This window comes from Bombus terrestris, chromosome 7 (genome assembly GCF_910591885.1).
Source record: "Bombus terrestris chromosome 7, iyBomTerr1.2, whole genome shotgun sequence".
Taxonomy (NCBI): domain Eukaryota; kingdom Metazoa; phylum Arthropoda; class Insecta; order Hymenoptera; family Apidae; genus Bombus; species Bombus terrestris.
In genome coordinates, this window is record NC_063275.1 from 22,666,865 (window position 1) to 22,688,756 (window position 21,892).

Below are 21,892 nucleotides of genomic sequence, written 5' to 3' on the forward strand. Positions count from 1 at the left end.
CATGTAGCTGGTAATCAGTGTCAGCACATAGGAGAGAAGAATGACGAACGTTTATAGAATTGATCGAAACGAATGATATGCTAATCAATTCTTGATACTACGAAGTATATTGGTAATTTCAAGTAATGCATTTTATTATTATCTAGTTGTAAATGTTACAAGATCATGTATAATTAGAACGTTATATTTCGGAGGAGATGTAAAAGGTTTTTTAACCAAGAAACTTAATTAATTTACAATCGCTAATTTACCATGAAAAACAATTGTAATAACGATCGCATCGATATGTACAATATATATAACGCATACGACTTAGACATATATATATAATTAATTTATATCAATAATTAACGACGACAAACGATCGCCAAGAATTAAATAACATAAATATAATATAATATGTATAAATAACATAAATATAAATATAAGAGATAGAAGATAACGATTCATTACCATTATTATTTATATAACGAATTATTATTTGCATTAAGAATCCTAGCTGAGATTCTTGTTTCCAAAACGAGGAAAGAAATTATTTTGTTAAATAATTTATGTTATTTATATTATTCCGTTATCACAGAATATTATACTCGACGTTCTTCTCGATACGCGTTGTCTTCCATCGTATACCGATTCATTACCTGTAAGTTTCTTTCCAACATTAGGAAGCTCCACGTACATGGTTTCGTTCCTAGAATTAGTCCCTGTTTTCCAGTAATCAGAGACTCGTATAGAAGGTATAGAATTTTTCTGCGCTTGCTGCGATGAGAATAATTTAGCAGACAAATTTTCGAACATTCCTGGCAAACTGGCAAATATTCTCAGAAGTGGGAATTCGCAAAACGAAGTGTCTTTTTTACGAGGCATTCCGTTATTCTTTTCTTCCCGATAGAATTTAAGAGTAATAATCAAAGCCTCTGTGGTTGTTCGAACAGACGTTGACATACTTCTACTTTCGAATATATCTGACAATTGGGTTTGATTCATCGTTATATCATTGATGGCCAGATTGCAAATTGATTTTTCGTTCAATGGATGGTCGTTCTGGAATTTCTTCGAAATCCCATCGTACTCTTCCATTTTATTACCATTTTTCGCCATGGCTTCGTCATCCGTCGGTCTCAAGTTCGAACCGCTGACACTGATCCTCGTTGAGGTGAATACGCTGGCAGGTCGATTCTTGCGCAGCGTCATCGAGTGTTGAATTGGCGATAAATTATTGGAAGTTCGTGTAGGGATATCTAGCTTTTGATTTCTAAACTTCTGGCGATTCCTATTGGTTTTTAAATCCTTGCCTCTTAATTGTTCCAATCTGGAAATTGTTTGCACGAAATTTCTACGATAATTGAATGATAAAAATATCGACATATCGGATTCGTCGAAAAATTCCTAGCGAAATTTCCGAAAAATCTGAAAATACTCTATCATAGTAATCAATATTTTTTACAATGCCTTTCTTATAATACTGTTTACTGTTTATCGTATAACTTTATAATCGCTGCTTGAAAAAAAAAAACGCATTTTTTAGCAATGGATTTCTTGAAATAGTTTCGCAGGTTTCTGGAATATTCAATTCGTAAAGATATTTTGTAAAGATTATTTATTTTTCATGTAAATGCAAAATCTTTAAAAGTAATACTGCTTTTATCGACAAATGCCAGATCGTTCTCTTTAATCAATGCGTTTGGTCTGAAAGTAATATTATCGAGCGGTATTTTACAAAAGAATGTAATAAATAATTCTCTTCAAATCTTACTAAATTCATAACGCTGAAAGCTATGTACATGTACACAATGTTCTTTTAACATGTAACATCTACGCGATAATTAAATACACGATATAGATATAGTAGAATAAATCTACCAGAATTATTTATAAAACTATTAGAAACACTACGAACTTTCCGACAACCCGATAGATTCTTTGATTTATAAGTAGAATATCTGATGACATTCGGTTGGAAAGAAAATAAGAATTACGACAAATACTGAAATGTGCGCGTGCCAACCTCGAGCAAATTTCCGCCTTCCATTTTAACTTCTTGGTTCTTTTATCGGTTAAATAACTGCATCTGGATGAATGTTGCGAAGAATTAGCGTAATCGTCTCGGAGAGATTCGACAGTGTCGTCCGCAATATTCATAGGACGTGCTTCTATCTGAGCTTGGATTATTGTATTTCTACAGGCCTCCGAGGAAGAATTTGCGATATTATCTAGTTGATTTTTCAGCGCAGGTGCCCAAATCGCTGTTCTGGAACATTTTGTCACACTCGATAATTCTCAATTTGCGTTCCACCTAATGGAATTTCATTTAGTATCGGAACTAGTGACATTTCTTATCTTTGTGATCGTTAACGATTCGTTTTTCTGCAAAGAACAAACAGTTCCAGACTCTTCCTTTGCCAAATGCCTTTTTTTTATTTTTTATAAAATTAATATCGTCCTTTAATCAGATAAAAAAAATAATTACGTATAAAGTATTGATATTCGCTGTATCATTTCAGTTATAATAATTTCCCTATAGTATAATGTATTTAGATATATATATTCGATAGTTCATAGTTGGTAATGGCATTATAGAGGATTAAGGAAGAAGTTTAATTACAATACAGTGTTGTTATTTCTGTATTCAGAGGTAGGATTATAATAGCTATTATTTTATTGTTTGGACAGATCTATCGAACCTTTATTGCACTTTAGGGATAAAACAAAGACTAGGGATAAAAAACAAAAGAACATCTTAAATCTATCGATTATATCTAGAACTATTTTCTAGTTACCATTTATTGTAATTAGCGCATCTGCGGATATGGATGGCGAGCACGTGCTCACATTGTCATTTTCAACATACAGTTAATCGTAAAATTTAAAACGAGTAAAGATCAATTTTAGTTATTCCTTGGAAATACGAATACGACGTAATTTTGAACGGAAAGAAAACAACGTGTAAAAAGATAAATAGTTTTTTTTTTAAATAAAGTGATTATTACGTCTAACAGATTGCCAATTCATCTGACAAGTTAATTCGTCTTTCTCGGTTAACAGGTTAATTCATTGCTAAAGATGTTTAGCTCGTCAATTAAAAATCACCGATACTATCATTATCCGGATGTAAGTGTTTCTAAATTAATAAATAAACACGTTTATTACCTGAGTCCATTGTGAGGTAACTTTGCAGAAACAGTCCGCGTTTCTTCCGAGAAAACCGGTTTTGCCTTCTGCACAAGTTTTATTTTTTTAGTTTTGTCCAAACTTGTAGAACTCTCTTTTCTATCTGGCACATTGGAAGGGATTTTATCCGAGCAACAGTTTCGTTCTGGATATGGTACCTTAATGCGAACTATGGTCGATTCATTGTCTTCGGTAAGTCCGCTCCCATCTAAAAAAAATTTTGCCACGGTTTTATATCCTTCGAATTAATGAAATTTTTAATTGTAAAAATACACGTAAAACAGAAAACAGAGAATAACACAGAAAAACAGAATACACGTAATATGCGTAAAATATTCAAACTCTCGTTTCTTTCAATCGTTTCATCTTTTTCATTTGCCACCTTCGTCGCATCTCTTCAATTTGCATAAATATCCACATTCTGATGATCAATTATGCGTGATTAATCGTTTCAACGACGTGCTTTATTTTTCAATAATATAAACAAAAGATCGTATCACGACCAAGTTCACTGCCAAAAATATCTTTTTCGAGCAATCGATCAATTTCATTTTTCGAACAATAAATAGATTATGCTAATAGATGGTATCAGTAACTTTAACGAAGCTCGATATCGTGTTCCATTTAATCTGCTTGTCTTGTTGCTGTTGTTAATCTCGTAATTAAATGTTCACAGATATAACTTTTTGTGTTGCGATTAAAACTTACGATTAATTAACGATGTCGTTTGCCAATAATTGATATGACGAGTATGAAAAATTTGAATTCAATTATCGATAATGAATATTGAAGGGATTAGTAACACACACTCACCGTCGTGTTGACACAACTTTTTACAGTAACAATACTGTCCGATATAATAATTTACAATCTTAAGTATAGAAGATAGCAACACACCCAGATACAGCAACATTTTATTCTTGCGTTTAACGTCTATATCACCGACAAGCTAGTGTACGTTAAGTTATGGATTATTCGATATCGTCCAACAAATAACCATATAACGAAGAAATAAGAAAAGTCAATGTCAAATCGATAAATATTATGGAATACCTGTATTCGTCGATTGATCGTATGATTACCTTCATCGTTAACGGCGTTCGTTATACATCGACTAAAACTTCGTTCAATTTCAATTAAAAAGTGGAAAATCGCGATCGATGATTGATATTTTTATCTAATGATAATATCAACTATTTATCATTTATTATTTCTCAATGTTTTTTTTTATTATTAACAACTGACGATTAATAATCGATATTTGTAATGGAAAATCTTTTAATTGGAAAACTTTCGAGAATTAATCGACTGATGCTCAACTACGCGTACTTAATTACGTACGCCTGCAACTATATTGTCAATCATAACTGATTCCATAATGTAGATTCATTAATCGAAGAAAACATAAACATAGACAAGTTTGCATACTATTTAACGAAGTACAGACATTCTGATTGCGTAAAAATCGGTATGCGTTATTCTTAATCTCGTGCAATGTAGCAGCATGAGAAATTCTCGGTGCATCGTAATGAACGTTCGAATGATCGTTAACGACAAGAAATCAGTTACTAATTACAATAATCGACGTTGTTACGCAATCGACAATCACTGATACTTCAACTGGGAAACATTTCTGGAATTTAAAGTTGCAAGAAGTCACGCGATTTTTTCTCACAACTTCGTCCCGATCAACGTTACACAAGGATGCTGAATCGTGCAAATGATGTCTGATACACGATTCCAACTAACATAAAACGGAACGTAATTTAAGGTTTATTCGATTCGTTAAAGTTTCGCATAACCAGGGTGATAAAAGTGATAGATGAACCGCGTAGCTCGTTTATTTTATGATTATTTATATACGTATCTTAAGATGGAAATAACTTAAACGCTACTTGTGTACCATAAACTTCGTCACGAAGATTGCTATATATAGCATACTGATATATAGAGTTGGATTTACAACTTATGTTCAAGGAGCAAAGAAACAGAATTATGACATCAAATAATAAGAAACGAGGAAAGCTAAATTTAGAAAAAGTGGATACTAAGAAACTGGGGAGGACTGTGTCGTTAGAATTTGGCTCGGGAAAATTTTATTTGGAGTAGAGTAAGAACTAAGAATTTGAAATAACGAGCCAATTTAACTATTATAATTATCCTTATTTCATAATTCTTATTTTGACGAAAGGTAATTTTATTTAACAGCGAGTCCAAGTAAGTCGTATTTTTAAAGAATTTGTCCGTATCGAGTAACGAACGAACAAAATCTCAAACAAAATAATGGACGATTTAGGGTATTAAATCCTATCTTTTTCTTGCGTACGTTTCGCTAATATATCAATAAATCCAGTTTATTGTACAAGACAACAGTATTTGCTTCTAAAAAAAAAAAAGTGAAACGATAAAGGAAATCGTGAAATTCGCCTTTGCCTGGTCGAGGCAAATTACGTGAACATACCTATTGTTCTTCTAGTTGAACCTGAGGTCGAGGTTGAAGTCAAACAACGAGTTTCTCCGTCTAAAAATTATTGTTGTTGGCCAATTTCGCTTGGATCGTGTTCACGATTCAGTATCGGATAACGCGCCATAAATTTTCATCATGGTGCGTATCGAAAAATGCCGGATTTCCCTTTTATACGTCGAAAAATGAACAAACTTTTATCGAAACAGAATTAATACGATAATACATATACGCGATGAAGGAAATTAGAGACAAGAATGGTACGGCTGATATCACCGCGTTATTCAAAAGCCAGCAGTGAATGTCATAAAATGATTTCACATTCGATCGGTTTCGTTTAGCGCAGAATGAATGAGAAATTTTTATTACGTTTAAATCTACTCAATTTTTCCGTTTATCCATGTTACGCAATTGTATGAATTTGTTATACAAGATGTTCATCTCGGTGTGGTGATCAATGATCATGATCGTGTTCAGGATTTTCGTGATTGTCCTAGTCCTTGATAGAAAGATGTTCTAAATAAAAATCATTGATCAACGTTGAATCGATAACACGATGCAATCTAAAATAATTTCCAGAAAATATCTTTCAAAAGTGTCGCGATGAAATTTTTGTTGAGCGAAATATCTTAAAGGTGTGCGTTGCTATATTGAAATTGAAAGGACTATACGTATATCTACGTACGTATTATATATAATATTGGCATTTTGTAGCCATTAAACAGCTGCGTATATGCATTAAGCGAGGTATGAAATCTTGGTTCATTTAATTCGCATAATTGCTATAAGAATCTGAACAGCCTGCTACAAGTTACATTTAATTAATTCCTTCAACTATTTTTCCATCGTTATCGTCGCGATTCATATACATATGTACATAGTATATGCATTTTAATTACCGCTGAAAAATTAATATAACACGATAGGAATACCAAAATTGTTAAAGTAGAAATTAGTATGCAAATTCGTTGTTTGTACATTACAAAAATGAAGAAAGTGGATATAGGAAACTTACGTTAACTAATGAAGTATGATAATTGTAATAACGAAATACTAATATGTAATAACTTCTTTCGGCCTGTCCTTGTCTCAATAAAGTTGTTCAAAGAGTTATTATGCATAACAAAAAAATGTTAAGATGGCTGTTATTGTGCATTACAAAGAACAAAAATGCAGGCTTTCTAGGAACAAAGAGTCCTTGACTTGCGCTCCGTATATCTACGTTCACGTCAGGACTATCTCTCAATAACGTAAACGTATCCTCGAAATATATATTTATTTAAATTAATATTTCTGAATTTTAAAACATTCAGATCCTCGGTTGCCAGATTTTTTACTTTTCGTGTTTTCAAACCTCCCACCTTCTCGAATATCCGAATTTTCGACCGTGAAAATTCATTACTTTTCAATTAAAAATTTCATTTTCAAATTTCCAACATTTTTTTATCCATATCGTAGAGTTTCAACTTACGTTCCTATTTTTTGTTCCTTACGCGAGTATTACTGCATTCTATTTCCGATTTCGTTCGGGGTAAATCGGCTTCCTTCCTCTAATTATTATCGTGGTGATCGGCCGGGTTTCTCTCTGAAACGCACTAATACAACTCGTTACGAAGAGAAAGCAAAATGTTCGAGTTGATCCATCAACGTCGATGAATCATTGAACGTCTTAATTATTCCTCGGGCTTTCGAGTTGCATGGAACAAAGCCACGCTCGGATCCTTGCATAATCGTTCGATATGCGCGCGTAAATGGGAAAGGTAAAACAATAAGAGAAATGACGATGATTAGTGTGGGATATCATTGGTAAACGATTCATCTTTGATTTTATCCCATAATAGACTCGTTTAACAATTTGTAGATTTATCTTGCATGCGGTGACTTCGATGAATGGAACAAAATGACATCATAAACGGTATTAGAAAAATTACGAAATTTGTTTATAAGAATGAAGGTTATTATAAGAATGTGGAAACGATACGATTAATTATTCCAACTTTAAACAGTTGTTTAGCTATTCATATACCACGAAGGAATGGTGTATAGACAGGCGAATTAAGATCGTATCTCAGCAGTTAATTTGCGTACCTCTTGTCACGCGTTTCAAGGTACAGGAGCACTTTCCGTCGTACACGTCGAACGAATTAAATCATTAGATCTTCCAGTTAATTATAATCTCCACGCAATAGTATTAAACGGGTGTGAACTCTAATTTTCTTTTCTGTGCACGATATTATTAATATTAATAATATTATTGTCATAAACAAGAGTTTACACCCGTTTAATACTATTGCGCGGAGATTGTAATCAACTGGAAGATCTAATGATTTAATTCGTTCGACGTGTACGACGGAAAGTGTTCCTTATCTTGTTTTGTTTATGACGATAATACTATTAATAATAATAATATCGCGCACAAGAAAAGAAAAATTAAAGAGACAATCTCTCTCTCTCTCTCTCTCTCTCTCTCTCTCAGACGTTAGCAAAGGGTTATACATAATACGATTGAAATATTTAAAAGAACAAATAGTTCTGTCACATATATTTTACAGAATAACTTTCGTAAGAGAAGAAATTAAATGTTGATCTGGACGTCGTAATTGATCCAATGTTCGTAAGTAACGTGATTCGAATGAGTTGGTAAACCCTGTTAAGTAATAAATTATACGATTTTATTGACAATTTATTATCATGCGTCTGGCTGATTAATCCACTTCTAAATACACGTTTCTCTATGCTGCATGATCGTTCCTATTTTACATAATTATCGGCCTCGACGTTTTCAACGTATATTAAAACTATCCCTGTACGCTCCCCTGTGGGAGGATCTGTATACCTAAATTCCTATGATAAATAAGACAACTTAATCAATTATTAATTATCATATCAAGGCTCGCAATGCGCACGGGATAACGTTCATGTTCGAATTGGCCACTTCACCGACAACCATAACGCCTGTCCTTGTATTCAATTAGCGTTTAAAGAATCCATGTAACATTCGTATTTATCGTTGAAACATTTTGACGTTTCATCTCTACATCTCAATTACAGCTATACGAATAATTGCTCCGAGTTTCAACATTGTAGACAATACTTTTCCCCCTCTATCTATGTATGGCCTCCACTTTTGCCCGAGGTTGAGTGCAGACTGTTCAAAGAAACGATCTAGAACAAGGGCAGTATCATTGCGCCATACAGCGTCCTTCTTTTCACCAAATCTTTACGATATTGTTTGAAAGTTATTTAGATAAGATTGATTCTTCCTTCTCGTTCTTTTATCATTTTAGTCATCGTATATAGCTTACACAAAGAGGGAAGGAAGAGAAAGGAAGAAAAGATAAAAAACATTTTGCATATAATACGCTCGAGTTGAACGGCACCGCGCGTTATTTTCGGGTTATTATTCGTAATGCACGTGGATCAGCCGATAATATTCATATCGCAACGACGTGTAACCATCGTAAATATTACGCTGCACAAGACCACACCTACGATGCAAGGCTAGGACTTCTATCTAGCTTCCACAATGCCGATACGTAAGATTTATTTCGTCACATTCTACTAATTCTTATGCGTTTTCTTATCGACCATTTCGGCGATCCTCCGCAATTGCTTGGCTCGTTCCTGCGAAATCGTTTTATCTATAGATGATCAAGATTGAGATAACAATTGAAATAATTCAACTCTTATTCCGTATACCGGCGATAATAATAAGACTGGTAATTTCGAACATTTATTCGCTGAATCATCAGTGAAATAGTTACAATTTATATCGATCGTTAATCGCTAAGCACTTTTACGTTACGCGCTACTGTTTCTCCTCCTAAATCACCGGTCCACATAAAACAGGGATATGGTTTTAACGATATCCATCATAAACCCGTCGTTCTTGCCAGTGAAGTTCTCTCACGTGCTAGTAATTTATTATCCTCGATTTCATCCTATGTTTAGAGGCGTGACGAACCAACACACTCGCATTACATATTCCTACGATACACCAGAGAACAACGAAAGTGCACCGTTCAATGACAATATCGCTTTAATAGAGAGACAAGGTTGAATTTGATTAGTCAAACGGAATCGACAACAGGTGCCATTTAATATCGATAAAAGGGAAACTGGAAAAGGAAAAGATACGAATAACAACGTACCATGTCAATCTTAATTGCTTTCACGTGTTTCCTTCTCTCATTCTTAAACGGCGTAACGCAGCTCCGTGTCTTGGGAATTTTTCGGAAAAAATTTCCTTCATTCTTTGTCAACTTTTTCCTAAGATCTGGAATTATTTTCTGGTCACGTGGCCAACCTACTTTCCAAGCTCTTACGAGCTACGCCAGTTAAGTTATTCTAAAGTATACGATGTATTCATGAAGATTATTTGCCGGTTCAGTTTGACGAATGAAATTAATCGAACTGTTTAACATATTTTATACACGTGTGAATTTTCCGAATGCACGCTTGTCTCGGATCGCAAACACGACAAGATCGAATAGCAATGTGCTGCAGTTATCGTACTTTTTTTCCTAATGAAAAAAAAAAAAAAAAATAAGTGCTTCAAGTATGTACGTATCAAGGGCGAACAACAACATTATGCATATTTGAACATATCTGCATTTAACTTAAACGTATCGGTATATTATAATGTTACGCGAGTATTTATTTAATACGATATGAAAATTAAAGCGTCTCGTTATTATTGAAAGATTCACTGATGAACCACTGCTGTGGTTTCAATTACTTTTGATTATTATAAAAATTGTAATACCAGTGGTATAGAAAAGAATAATTAAATGCAAGAAAACAGGTGGAGATCACACCTTCGGTAATTATCGACTCGTGGTTACGTGAATTGTGCACACCCATTGGCGTGTCGCGATTTTTTCTCCGCGTATTAACAACGTATTAACAATTCAAATAAGATTGCCACAATATCACGTACCGGAGGCCTGCCTGGCTGGTGACCAATAAGATCATCGACTGTTGGAGAGAAAAATCATCGACTGAATGCGTGTTAACTATCCACCTTCGAGGAGTTATGGTTTCGGATGACGTTCGTTAGAAAATACATATCACTTTAAATTCCACCTGAACAGCAGAGAATCGATTCGCGTGGAGATCGTATAATTACCGTTGTACAGGAAGGGAAAGGTAATCCAAAGGTAAGTACAAGAGCCATCCTTGGAAAAGTATCGGGGATGATATAGAAACAGAAGAGAAATGAAAGAGAGATAAGAGGATTTCTTTATGGATTTCTTTTATTCCTGACTTTGTGTAATTAAGTTCTTCCGGTTGGGTTGAGACTCATCGTGTTATATCGAGAATGGACGAAAAAAAAAAAAAAAAAGAAGAAGAAAGCATCGTGCGATATTATCGTGCATTATTATTAAATTAGTTATTTAATAAGCTTCGTCTGAATGATACAAAATATGTATTGCTTATTATTTCTTAAGAGAAAAATATGTTAATTACGTTTGAAAAACTCTATAAAATATTCATTATAAATCTTTCTCGTATCTGAACGTTCCTTTGCGACGAAGTAAAATAAACGACGCTCGAAGCAAAAATATGCAGAAGAGATATTGAAACGTATACAGTAGCTTAATCAAGTACGAAGAAACGTTGGAAGAGCAATATAAATTATTTAGCGTTATATGGTTAAAATATTAGAATAGTATATTATATAACAAAATAACGTAATTTATGGTTTATTAATATTTTCAATGAAATATAATTTAATATGTAACCTAAAAAAAATTTATTTCTCCTTTATAGCGCTTTAGTCTTGTATCTGGATATATAAAATACAGAAAATAACAGAAAATTACAATCTTATTGCCAATTCATAAGAACGAAATATTCAAATAATTGCAACGCGCCATCTGACGTATTACTAGGCAACTCTTTTGATCGTAGATACCAACTGAGGTTACAACATAGCAAATCTTTTTGATTTTCGATTTTATTGGTACATATAGATAGAGTTACTATCTTATATAGTTTTTAGCCTCTAACTCTCTTAGAAAGAGTGTCTTCTCTAATAATATGAACTAGTATGAAGTAATCATCTCACGGTTGGGGGAGTGCACTGTACACAACACCACGCGTCATATATGGTCAGATGTTCGATTATACTTATTGCAATGCAATAAAATTATTATATTGAACATTGTGTGTTATTTTGTAAACTGATGTACGCCGCAGATCTCGAATCTCGTTACTAGTCCGTCTAATAAGTGCAACGAAGTAATGTGTAGTTTTTATGTCAGCGTTGCTTGTGTGTGGAATTATGGTTATATTTAGTATATGACGACTACGGTGTTTTGGAACACGGAGCACTGCCACTCCTTTCGTTATAATATTTTTACAATTTTTTTATTTCATTTGTAAGTGAAAAAAATGGAAGATATATTTCAATGGTGTCGTGAAGGAAATGCCATGCAAGTACGTGTTTGGCTGGATGACACCGAACATGACATGAATCAAGGGTAAATATAGGAAAATTCCATTTTCCCAGAAACACCGTTTCCTGTTCTCGTTTTTTTATTATTCTTTTTTATAACCGTTATTGGTCTCTGTTTTCTTTAATTCCGGTCTTTCGAATGTATTTTTGTTGTTGTTTAAAGTTTTTTATCTGGATCGGTTTTTTCAATTATAATAATAATAATTTAAAAAATATATATTGTTTTTTCTAATCCTTGTTATCATCTCATTGTATCCGTTTTTATACTTCTTATTTATTTAATTATATTAAACTGTAACATTAGTCTGATTTCATTTATGATTTCATGTTCTATGTATAGCGATGATCATGGGTTCAGTCCACTCCATTGGTGTTGCAAAGAGGGACACTTGAAATTGGCTGAGTTGTTAGTTAGCAGAGGAGCACGTATTAATGCAACTAACAGAGGTGATGATACTCCTCTTCATCTTGCTTCTGCCCATGGGCACAAAGAAATAGTTCAATTGGTAAGCCAAATATAATTGATTGTATGTTAAAATGATGAGATAGGAATATACTTGCATATTGGAAAATTTTATAACATAAAGGAGCAATCGATGTTGGAGAGTCAAGTACAGAAATAAAAGTAATCATGTTTCTTTATTTTTAAGAATTTAATGGAATTTATTTTTATAGTTACTTAGGAATCGAGCAGATGTCAATGTCACAAATGAGCATGGTAACACTGCCCTTCATTATGCATGCTTTTGGGGCGATCAAGCAGTTGCCGAAGAATTGGTAACTGCTGGTGCTTTGGTATCAATCGCAAACAAGGATGGTGATACTCCATTAGATAAAGCACGTGGCCATTTGGCCAAAAGATTACATGGTATTTAATAATTGATAAGGAGTTATTAACATATGATATATTGTTTATGGATTTGTAATATATGAACTATTGTATTGCCAAATTGATTTTTTAGATTTAGCTGTAGAATATGGACAGGACTTAAAAAAGATTCAGTTTAAAGATCAAAGCTGGCTAGGTTTGAAAACTAGAAGTCGTGAGTAACATTGTATTATACGTATTTTGTTATACTTAAGAATTCTAATTGGTAACTGTTAATTACTAATGACTAGTTATATCATTTAGGTGATGCAACGCTATCAAGGCACAAAGGAATAAACATGGCAGATCTTTCTCTGCATACTCATTTAGCTAGTACGCCAAGTGGTGAAACATGGCGTGGGCGTTGGCAAAACAATGACATTGTGGCAAAAATATTGAATATACGTGAATGTACGGCTCGAATTTCAAGAGACTTCAACGAAGAATTTCCAAAATTAAGAATTTTTTCACATCCCAATGTACTACCTGTACTTGGTTGTGTCAATCAACCACCGCAATTGGCAACTGTTTCGCAATATATGGCACGTGGGAGTTTGCATAGGCTTTTACATGGAGGTACAGGCGTTGTTGTCGACACTGCTCGTGCACTTAGACTTGCCCTCGATGTCGCGAGAGCTATGGCATTTCTTCATGGGCTCGAAAGGCAAAATAGATGTAGATTTCACCTTAATAGTAAACATATTATGGTATTTTCATTCCTCTTTATAATGATATAATATTACTATGTAAGAATTTCGGTAATGTATATATTCGATATTCGTATAGATTGATGAAGATTTAACAGCTCGCGTGAACATGGCGGATTCGAAATTTTCATTTCAAGAGGTGGGTCGAATCTACGAACCAGCGTGGATGTCTCCGGAAGCATTAAGTAAACGTCCGGCGGATATAAATCTCGAGGCCAGTGATATGTGGAGTTTTGCCGTCCTGTTATGGGAACTTGCGACAAGAGAAGTTCCGTTTGCAGATCTTTCGCCGATGGAATGTGGCATGAAAGTTCGTTAAGATTTGTACATCGTTCATTTAACATAAGTCGGTAATTTAGTGATTATATTCATTTTTTGTGTGTTTGTTGTAGATTGCACTAGAGGATTTACGTGTTAGTATACCTCCAGGAATATCACCTCATCTTGCTAAACTTATTAGAATTTGTATGAACGAAGATCCAGGGAAACGTCCGTCTTTTGATATGGTCGTTCCTATACTCGATAAAATGAAACGCTAATTTTTGATATGATTTTTCTGTGCATTGTAAGAATCGTGGCTTTCGTCCAAACATGTGTTTCATTGCGAATGCGATTAATCAAAGATTGTTGCAAATTAGTTTGGATTCGTGATAAAGTAAATCGAAGCAAAAAGAGCGATTCTCATTTGAATTGCGAAGAAGCACATAATTATACTTGACGAAATGTTTCGAAAAACTGTACCTGCTAATCGGTATCAGCATATGGAACAAAAGTTATAAGGGCCATTTATAAAATTGATCGAAATAAGTAATGTGCTAATTGATTTTTGGCATTTTATTATTATTATTCAGCTGTAAAACTGACGTTCTTGTAAGAATGTCACTACTACTAAATCTTTTCGATACAAATTGTTTTTTATCGAATACATTCTTTACCAGTAAATCTATTATTATTTTTATTATTATTTTTCGACGCTTTTCGCAATGAACACAATTTAGCAGAAAAATGTTCGAATATTTTTGATAAACTGGTAAATAGTTTCAGAAATAGACACTCGCTAAACGAAGTGTCATTTGTATGAGTTATTCGTTATTGTTTTCTTGTCGATAGATTTTAATAGAGATAATCGAAGTTGGTTGATAAAAGATAATCTTTATTAAATAATTTAAGCTAGAAATTTTTTGGGTAAAATTAGTACTATAATTAAATGATAAAAAATGCACATTAATTTATATTTGATGAAACATACTGAATTCTTCGAAAGGTAAAGTTCCCGAATAGTTGTATCCTCGCCGGTATCTATGCTCTTGAAGTATATTGTCAGATCACCATTCTAAACAATCTTTTCTCATATATGCATATATAGGGTGGTCGGTTTCACTTTACGAGTTACACACAAAAGTATGTTTGGCATCATATATGTACTTTGCTTCTATATTTTATACAAAATTGAAGATTAGATATTATAATTATTGTTTGTACATGCGCGTGTGTGTCCAAATTACAATTATGCTGATCTAGTCGCGCCATTATTGATATTATCCATCCGGAATGCCAGTAGTTAAATACTCCTTCACATATGGAATTCAGTGATTGGAATTTTTATTAGTTTTATCGTTGTTTGTGTCACCATGAAGATAGTAAAACAGTGCAATTAATGTTCATAAGGAGGTTGCACATCGACAGAGTAACCTTCATGCGGTTTATATAATATACTTTAGCATATAATTAGAAAATTAAAACCGACCACCCGTTGTATGCATACGAAAAATTTATTTAAAATGGTGACCTTGACAATAGGATTAAGGGCATCAGAATCTGTGAAGTGGCAACATGGCCCTTCGAAAAATTCGTAGCAATTTACAAAAGATCTGAAAATGTCAGAATAAGGAATATATGCACCGATTTTTTAAATAACTTTTTACTATTTACTAGATAACTTTTGATATAATTTTTCTTATATCGTTAATTAAAAACCATGTTCATTCCCAAAGAAACATAATTAAACGTAACAAATTGCACTTACTAATTACATTAGAAAATGCAGCCTTAACTGATCTGCCTTTATTAAAATAACTAAACTATATTTTTTATACAATCGTATTTAAAGAAATAATGTGCCTACAAAAATCTTCCACAATATTTGTTCATATATAGTGAGCAAGTTTATTGTTGTCTGTTATTTATACAATTTTCATGTATTCCTATTGTCTATAATTATATTCACATTTTCTAAATAGATATCAACTCGTCTTTTCATACATGTATAATATGATCGATTTTATATTATCGTTAATTCTGTTCATACATTCTGCTGCACGGAATGTTAATTATAATTAATACTTGATGTGGCTATTACTTTTTCTGTCACCTCACTCTGAATATGGCCAGCATATGTTGCATCAATATCACAAGTTACATCTTATAATCTCTGACATATTGTATCTTAAAATGAAGATAAATAAAACTCTGCAATACATAAATAGTGACTAAAGTTATTTACAATATATTTTCTTATATTTCAAATATGATTTATTTGTTGAAGAAAATAACTAAACTCAGTAATAAGTTTTTTTCGTCGGTATGATGGAGAGAGAAAGTTATATTCGCATATATATCATGTTTTATGCCCGCGGACAAAACCAATTTAGTTGGTACGCTAAGTGCTGAAACATTGGCAAAAAATTTGAATATACAATAATTTTGATAAGTATCGCTGTTTGTGGATAATATTTTAGTCAATTTGTAATCAATATCATAATAAGCACCGTTCAGATATATTTTAAGCTGCAACTTTTGATAACAGAAGTTTCATAACAATTTGTTGTTGAAGTTTGATAACAATTCATTAAGTCTTTAATGAATTGTCTGACAATACTTAAAAGACTTAAGATTAAAGACTTAATGAATTGTCTGATAATACTATTTGATATGATAAGAGTACAAACACGAGTCGCTCTAAATACTCGGATTCTGAATGTAGAAAGGATTGTCAGTTTCAAGTTGGCAAGACTTTGGTTAACAATGAGTAAACCGATAGTGCTGGTAAAACAAGGTAAATTGGAAGGCGCGGTACTGAAAAGTGCCCTAGGATTATCATATATCGGCTTCAAAGGAATACCATTTGCTGCTCCTCCTATTGGAAGTCTCAGATTTAAGGTACATTTCCGACAATTGTCTTTATCATGCCTTTACTTTATCACGACACGTTAAATATCATACCAACCGTGAGATTGTAAAATTGTAGAGTTCCAATTATCTTAATTTATACAATTCGAAATAACTTCCTATTACCCATTAATGAAAGACGATTAATAGGAGTAATGCACTCAATGCGATGCGTTACATAGGTTATATACACCTATTATAAAGAAATCTTAATTTTTTTGTGAAAATAGGATCCTCAACCACCTGCACCATGGACTGGTATCAAGGATACATCCAAAGCCAAAAAATACATTTGTCCACAATTGCAAGAAGTCCCGCCTTTCGATGTTATTGGCAACGAGGATTGTCTTTACTTGAATGTTTATACGAATTCCCTCAATCAATCGAAACCAGTTATGTTCTGGATACATGGAGGTGCATTCATACTAGGAAATTCGAGTTTCTATGAATCGAGGCCTGATTATTTACTCGCCAAAGATGTCGTAGTTGTCTCAGCTAACTACAGGCTTGGCGCATTCGGTTAGTTTTGGTCCAGTTTTACGGTAAAACCATGATGTCTACTTCTGTCGACATCATATATGCATATATTCGCAAAATATCAAAAGAGAGATTGTGCATACAATTTAGAAAGAAAATTTTTACTTTATGAATAAACAGAAAAGCTGTAGAATTATCCAGTTTTTTTAAATTTCAAGGATTTTTAAATTTGGGTCACCGAGTCGCCCCAGGAAATCTAGGCTTAAAAGATTTAATCGCAGCTCTAGAGTGGGTCAAAGAAAATATTGCCAACTTTGGCGGAGATTCCAATAATGTTACGATTTTTGGAGCTAGTGCTGGAGGTGCTCTAGTACATTCCTTACTCGTATCGCCTCGCGCGAAAGGTATTTTGATTACGTCCTTGATAAAATCTAATCATATCTTTGTGATTTGCCGAGATATATTGGAGTTTCCAAAAGACTTGTGTTAATCCCGTTATTACGATACTGATTTCAGGACTGTTCCACAAGGCGATTTTGCACAGTGGAACGTTGACATGCCCTTGGGCAAGCCGAGGTGCTGAAAATCGGCCTAAACGCGGTTTTAAACTCGCTTCACTTCTTGGAAAAGATTCTAATGATCCTGTCGAAGTTGTCGAATTTTTACGAACGGTGCCCGCTGAGGACATCGTGAAGGCTCAAGCCTCTCTGTTATCTCCGGAGGCAACAAGTTTTCTTTTAACATACTTTATAATTATAATGAAATATCGGAGATTGAAATAAACAGGATTCCTTATTTCGTCTTGTAGAAAGAGGAGACTAGTACCCTTGCTTTTGGACTCGATTATGACGAAGTGGCGGAGAATCCTGTTTTACCAAAACCGATCAAACAATTAATTGCAAACGAAGCAGATGTGCCTGTGATAATTAGTTACACCGCTCAGGAATATATTATGTTCTTGAAAGGTGGGTTCAGTTAAAACTCGGAGAAAGAAAAGTATCGTTTCCTGTTCATGCATCGATACTATACGATTTTTGTATTTTTCAGATAAAAGCGAAAAATCAATAAATTCTTTTAATCGGAATCTGTATAACCATCTGAAAACTTTGAGATCATTGAAGACGATAGAGGATGCAGAAATGGAAAAATTGTTCGAGCTGGTGAAAAATCAGTATTTCGGTGGGAAACCGATTAGCGAAGAAAGCATAAGCGAATATTCAGAATTGCTTACTCTTATTAATTTCGGCATTCCCGCGATGATGCTATTAGAGGATCGAGTAAAAAGAACAACCGCTCCTAGTTATTTCTGTGTATTTTCGTACATTGGCAATGAGAAAGCACCGACGGATCTCCTAGTAACACGACTGTGTTCTGGTAACTGCAGTTTTTAAATTTATTACCGCATAATTATCAGATTATATACACAACTATCAAACACACTATTTACTTTTATACTCTAGGAGCGTCTCATGTAGACGACATCGCGTATTTATTATATTTACCCAGATGTAAAACTGACAATCCTGATCCACCAAGGGTTGGTACGAAAGATAGGATTACGTTAGAACGAATGACTAGGATGTGGACTAATTTTGCCAAAACTGGGTAAATTTTCAACATAATTTTAAAAAGCATGAATTTGAATTTTAGAATTTATATATCGTATATGTTTAATATAGGGATCCTACCTCAATTAAAGATGAGTTCGTTAACGTTGATTGGAAGCCTGCAACGACGAAGGAGCTTTGTCATTTGAAAATTGACGATGAATTACAGTTGCTGTCTCTTCCACCACACCTTTTATCCTCTAAATAAGTCTCATCAATTGTTTTTTGCTTTAATGAAGATCAATTTGCAATTTTTTTTAGGACGACAAATTATCAAAAAATATTTTCATTCTCAGAGGAACGTATTAAAACGTAATAAAAAATGCAGTCTCAATTAATCTTTCTGGGTGTTAGATTATCTCGATGTCTTCATTAAAGTGAATGAATTATATTTTTTATATGAATGTACTTATAAAAACAATTTCCGTCTGAAAATTGTTTTCATATTTATATAATATATCATATTCATATAATGTGAGCAAATTTACTATTTTATTTCCTATTTTTATTACCCATAAATAAATATATTCATATTTCTTAAATGACTATTAACTCATCTTTTTACATATATTACAATGTAATTATTGATTTTATTCATAATATTCTCGTTTATTAAATATTGATTATAATTAATATTTAATGTCGTGGTCACTTTTTCTGTGAAATCAAAATTACATATAGGAACCTACAAAAAACGAATCACTGCTCTTCACGACAGGTGGAAGAATCATTGTTTATCACATTGTAAACACAACTGAACTTACGTAATACGTCCGAAAGATAGCGCGATCTCGTACGAAAAACGAAGGTCCACTTTTCCAATGATAATATCCCAATACGTATCGTAAATAAAATATGGTAAATTTTTCTTTCTGAATGAATTCTTCATTATTACATTATATTATATGTTAGCCATTTTGAGGGAAGAAATTAGAACAGTTTTGGAAGAACAGACTTATGTACGCATTGACGGTGTCTATAGCAATATAATTGCACCACTGCATTTTCCATATGTATAATTCACTATAGTGGAAGTCGCATAAAACACTTCATTATTAATCTAAAACAATTACTATATTAATTTTTATCAATTATACTTTTAACTTATAATAATATGCTTGCCTGAATTAAAAACAATTATGCTCTTAATTTGTAATAGTCATATCGTTCGACTATAATAATGCAGATATTTTCATCATAAACTGGCATTCAATATAAATTAACACAGTTCTAAATCAAAAACTAGTATCACAGAAATGAGAATTTAATTTTAACTTGTAAAAATTATTATAATTACAAAAATGGTTATTGTAATAAATTGTTAAAGGCATCAACCTACAATAGAAATTAAAAAATTAATCGAAGAACAGCTTTTACAAATTACATTAACAATTTATTACATTTAAACTATTACCTTATAACACAAACTATTAAACAACAACATTTAAACTATTGCTTTATAATATTTAAGCCATTAATTTATAACAATTAAACCATTAACATATAACATTTAAATCATTAATTTATTAAATAGTTAAAGGCGTCAATTTACAATAAAAATTAAAAAATGATTAAATTTGATCCTGTTATAATGGAAAAACCGCCTTTCACAACAACAGCAAACCGTTACCGTTTGATGCACCTTCAGAGACCTTCGCAAGTACATGCCAACAAGTATATATGCGACGCGAAACTGGCGCGCGAGCTCATTTGCGTGTGGTCTCCCGTACCGTAAAGATCGTAGAGTAGCTTTTACAAATTGCAGTAACAATTTATAAAATTTAAACTATTACCGAATAACACTTAAACTAGTAAACAACAACATTTAAACTGTTACTTTATAATATTTAAGCCATTAATTTATTACGTTTAAACTATCACTTTGTAATATTTAAGCTATTAATTTATAACATTTAAATTATTAATTAACAATATTTAAACAATTACTTTATTACATTTCAACTATTAATTTATAACATTTAAGCTATTAATTTATAACATTTAAGCTATTAATTTATAACATTTAAGTTATTAATTTATAGCATTTAAGCTATTAATGAACAGCATTTAAACTCTTAGTTAACAACATTTAATCTATCAATTAACAACATTCAAACTATTAATTAACAACATTTAAACTATTAATTAACAACATTTAAGCTATTAATTAACAACATTAAAACTCTTAGTTAACAACATTTTAGCTATTAATTAACGACGTTTAAACAATTAATAAACAATATTTAACCAGTTAATTAACACCATCTAAACTATTAATTAACAACATTTCAAATAATAATTAACAATATTTCAACAACTAATTAAAAACATTCAAACTATTAATTAAGAACATTCAAACTATTAATAAACAACATTTGAACTAATAATTAACAACATTTAAACTAATAATTAACAACATTTAAACTATTATTTTGTAACAATTATACTATTAAATTATAACATTACGTGGAATATTTGTGACCGCGCGCAATGCGGTTTGTAGAGTCAGTGTTTGCTACGCAATAGTTTCTTTTCAAAATTTTAAAATCATTATAGTTTTTATTAAAATGGCGGAAACGTAGCCTTACTTTATATATTATCCAACATTCGTTTTCGGTATTAGAGTCAGTGCATCTCTCAAGAGCATAAAGCCTATTTACACCATTGGACTTTCAACGGTCCCTTCCTGATGTGAGTATTCCTGATGATATTCGCTGGGGTGGCGCAGCATCCATAATACGTCCTTTGTTTCTTCGCTTCGAACGGTGAGTCGCATGCATTTTTGTTCCTCCGGTCACTCAATCATGTCGTAGGATGAAAGGTCCGAATCGACACGGGTGATCGGTTGTATTACGTAGAATTTTTTGCGAGCATAGTGACCGCGGGTATTTTTTATACCCGTGAGTAGTAACATTCTTTTCTCAAATTTATTAGTATAGGATAGGTCTTCTTGTACATCGCGATTATAAT

General features: G+C 32.7%; 3 protein-coding genes and 1 long non-coding RNA gene across 5 annotated transcripts; 2 read left to right on the forward strand and 2 right to left on the reverse strand.

Moving 5' to 3' along the window:
* Positions 1-99: 99 nt before the first annotated feature.
* On the reverse strand, positions 100-4,158 carry LOC100646863. Of its 2 annotated transcripts, none has more exons than XM_012310673.3 (4): positions 4,069-4,158; positions 3,151-3,379; positions 2,009-2,251; positions 100-1,312 (listed from the first exon to the last, which is right to left on the reverse strand). In XM_012310673.3, the coding sequence occupies exons 1-4, from the start codon at positions 4,082-4,084 to the stop codon at positions 559-561; spliced, it is 1,242 nt and encodes a 413-aa protein (XP_012166063.2). In that variant the 5' UTR covers positions 4,085-4,158; the 3' UTR covers positions 100-558. The 2 variants fall into 2 exon arrangements, with proteins under 2 accessions (XP_012166063.2, XP_003396908.2); XM_003396860.4 differs by having other exon boundaries at positions 101-1,312; positions 3,985-4,157.
* A 7,474-nt stretch (positions 4,159-11,632) lies between these two features.
* On the forward strand, positions 11,633-16,153 carry LOC100646980 (integrin-linked protein kinase homolog pat-4). The gene is made up of 7 exons (XM_003396861.4): positions 11,633-12,120; positions 12,436-12,601; positions 12,771-12,963; positions 13,058-13,138; positions 13,228-13,670; positions 13,750-13,980; positions 14,063-16,153. The coding sequence occupies exons 1-7, from the start codon at positions 12,032-12,034 to the stop codon at positions 14,207-14,209; spliced, it is 1,350 nt and encodes a 449-aa protein (XP_003396909.1). The 5' UTR covers positions 11,633-12,031; the 3' UTR covers positions 14,210-16,153.
* LOC125385369 lies at positions 15,862-16,496 on the reverse strand. The gene is made up of 2 exons (XR_007224526.1): positions 16,229-16,496; positions 15,862-16,139 (listed from the first exon to the last, which is right to left on the reverse strand). It is a non-coding gene; the product is annotated as an uncharacterized LOC125385369 (long non-coding RNA).
* Positions 16,497-16,535: 39 nt separating this feature from the next.
* Positions 16,536-19,405, forward strand: LOC100647100 (esterase FE4). The gene is made up of 8 exons (XM_003396862.4): positions 16,536-16,829; positions 17,069-17,357; positions 17,534-17,719; positions 17,832-18,037; positions 18,124-18,280; positions 18,363-18,689; positions 18,776-18,920; positions 18,995-19,405. The coding sequence occupies exons 1-8, from the start codon at positions 16,575-16,577 to the stop codon at positions 19,128-19,130; spliced, it is 1,701 nt and encodes a 566-aa protein (XP_003396910.3). The 5' UTR covers positions 16,536-16,574; the 3' UTR covers positions 19,131-19,405.
* The last annotated feature ends 2,487 nt before the right edge of the window (positions 19,406-21,892 follow it).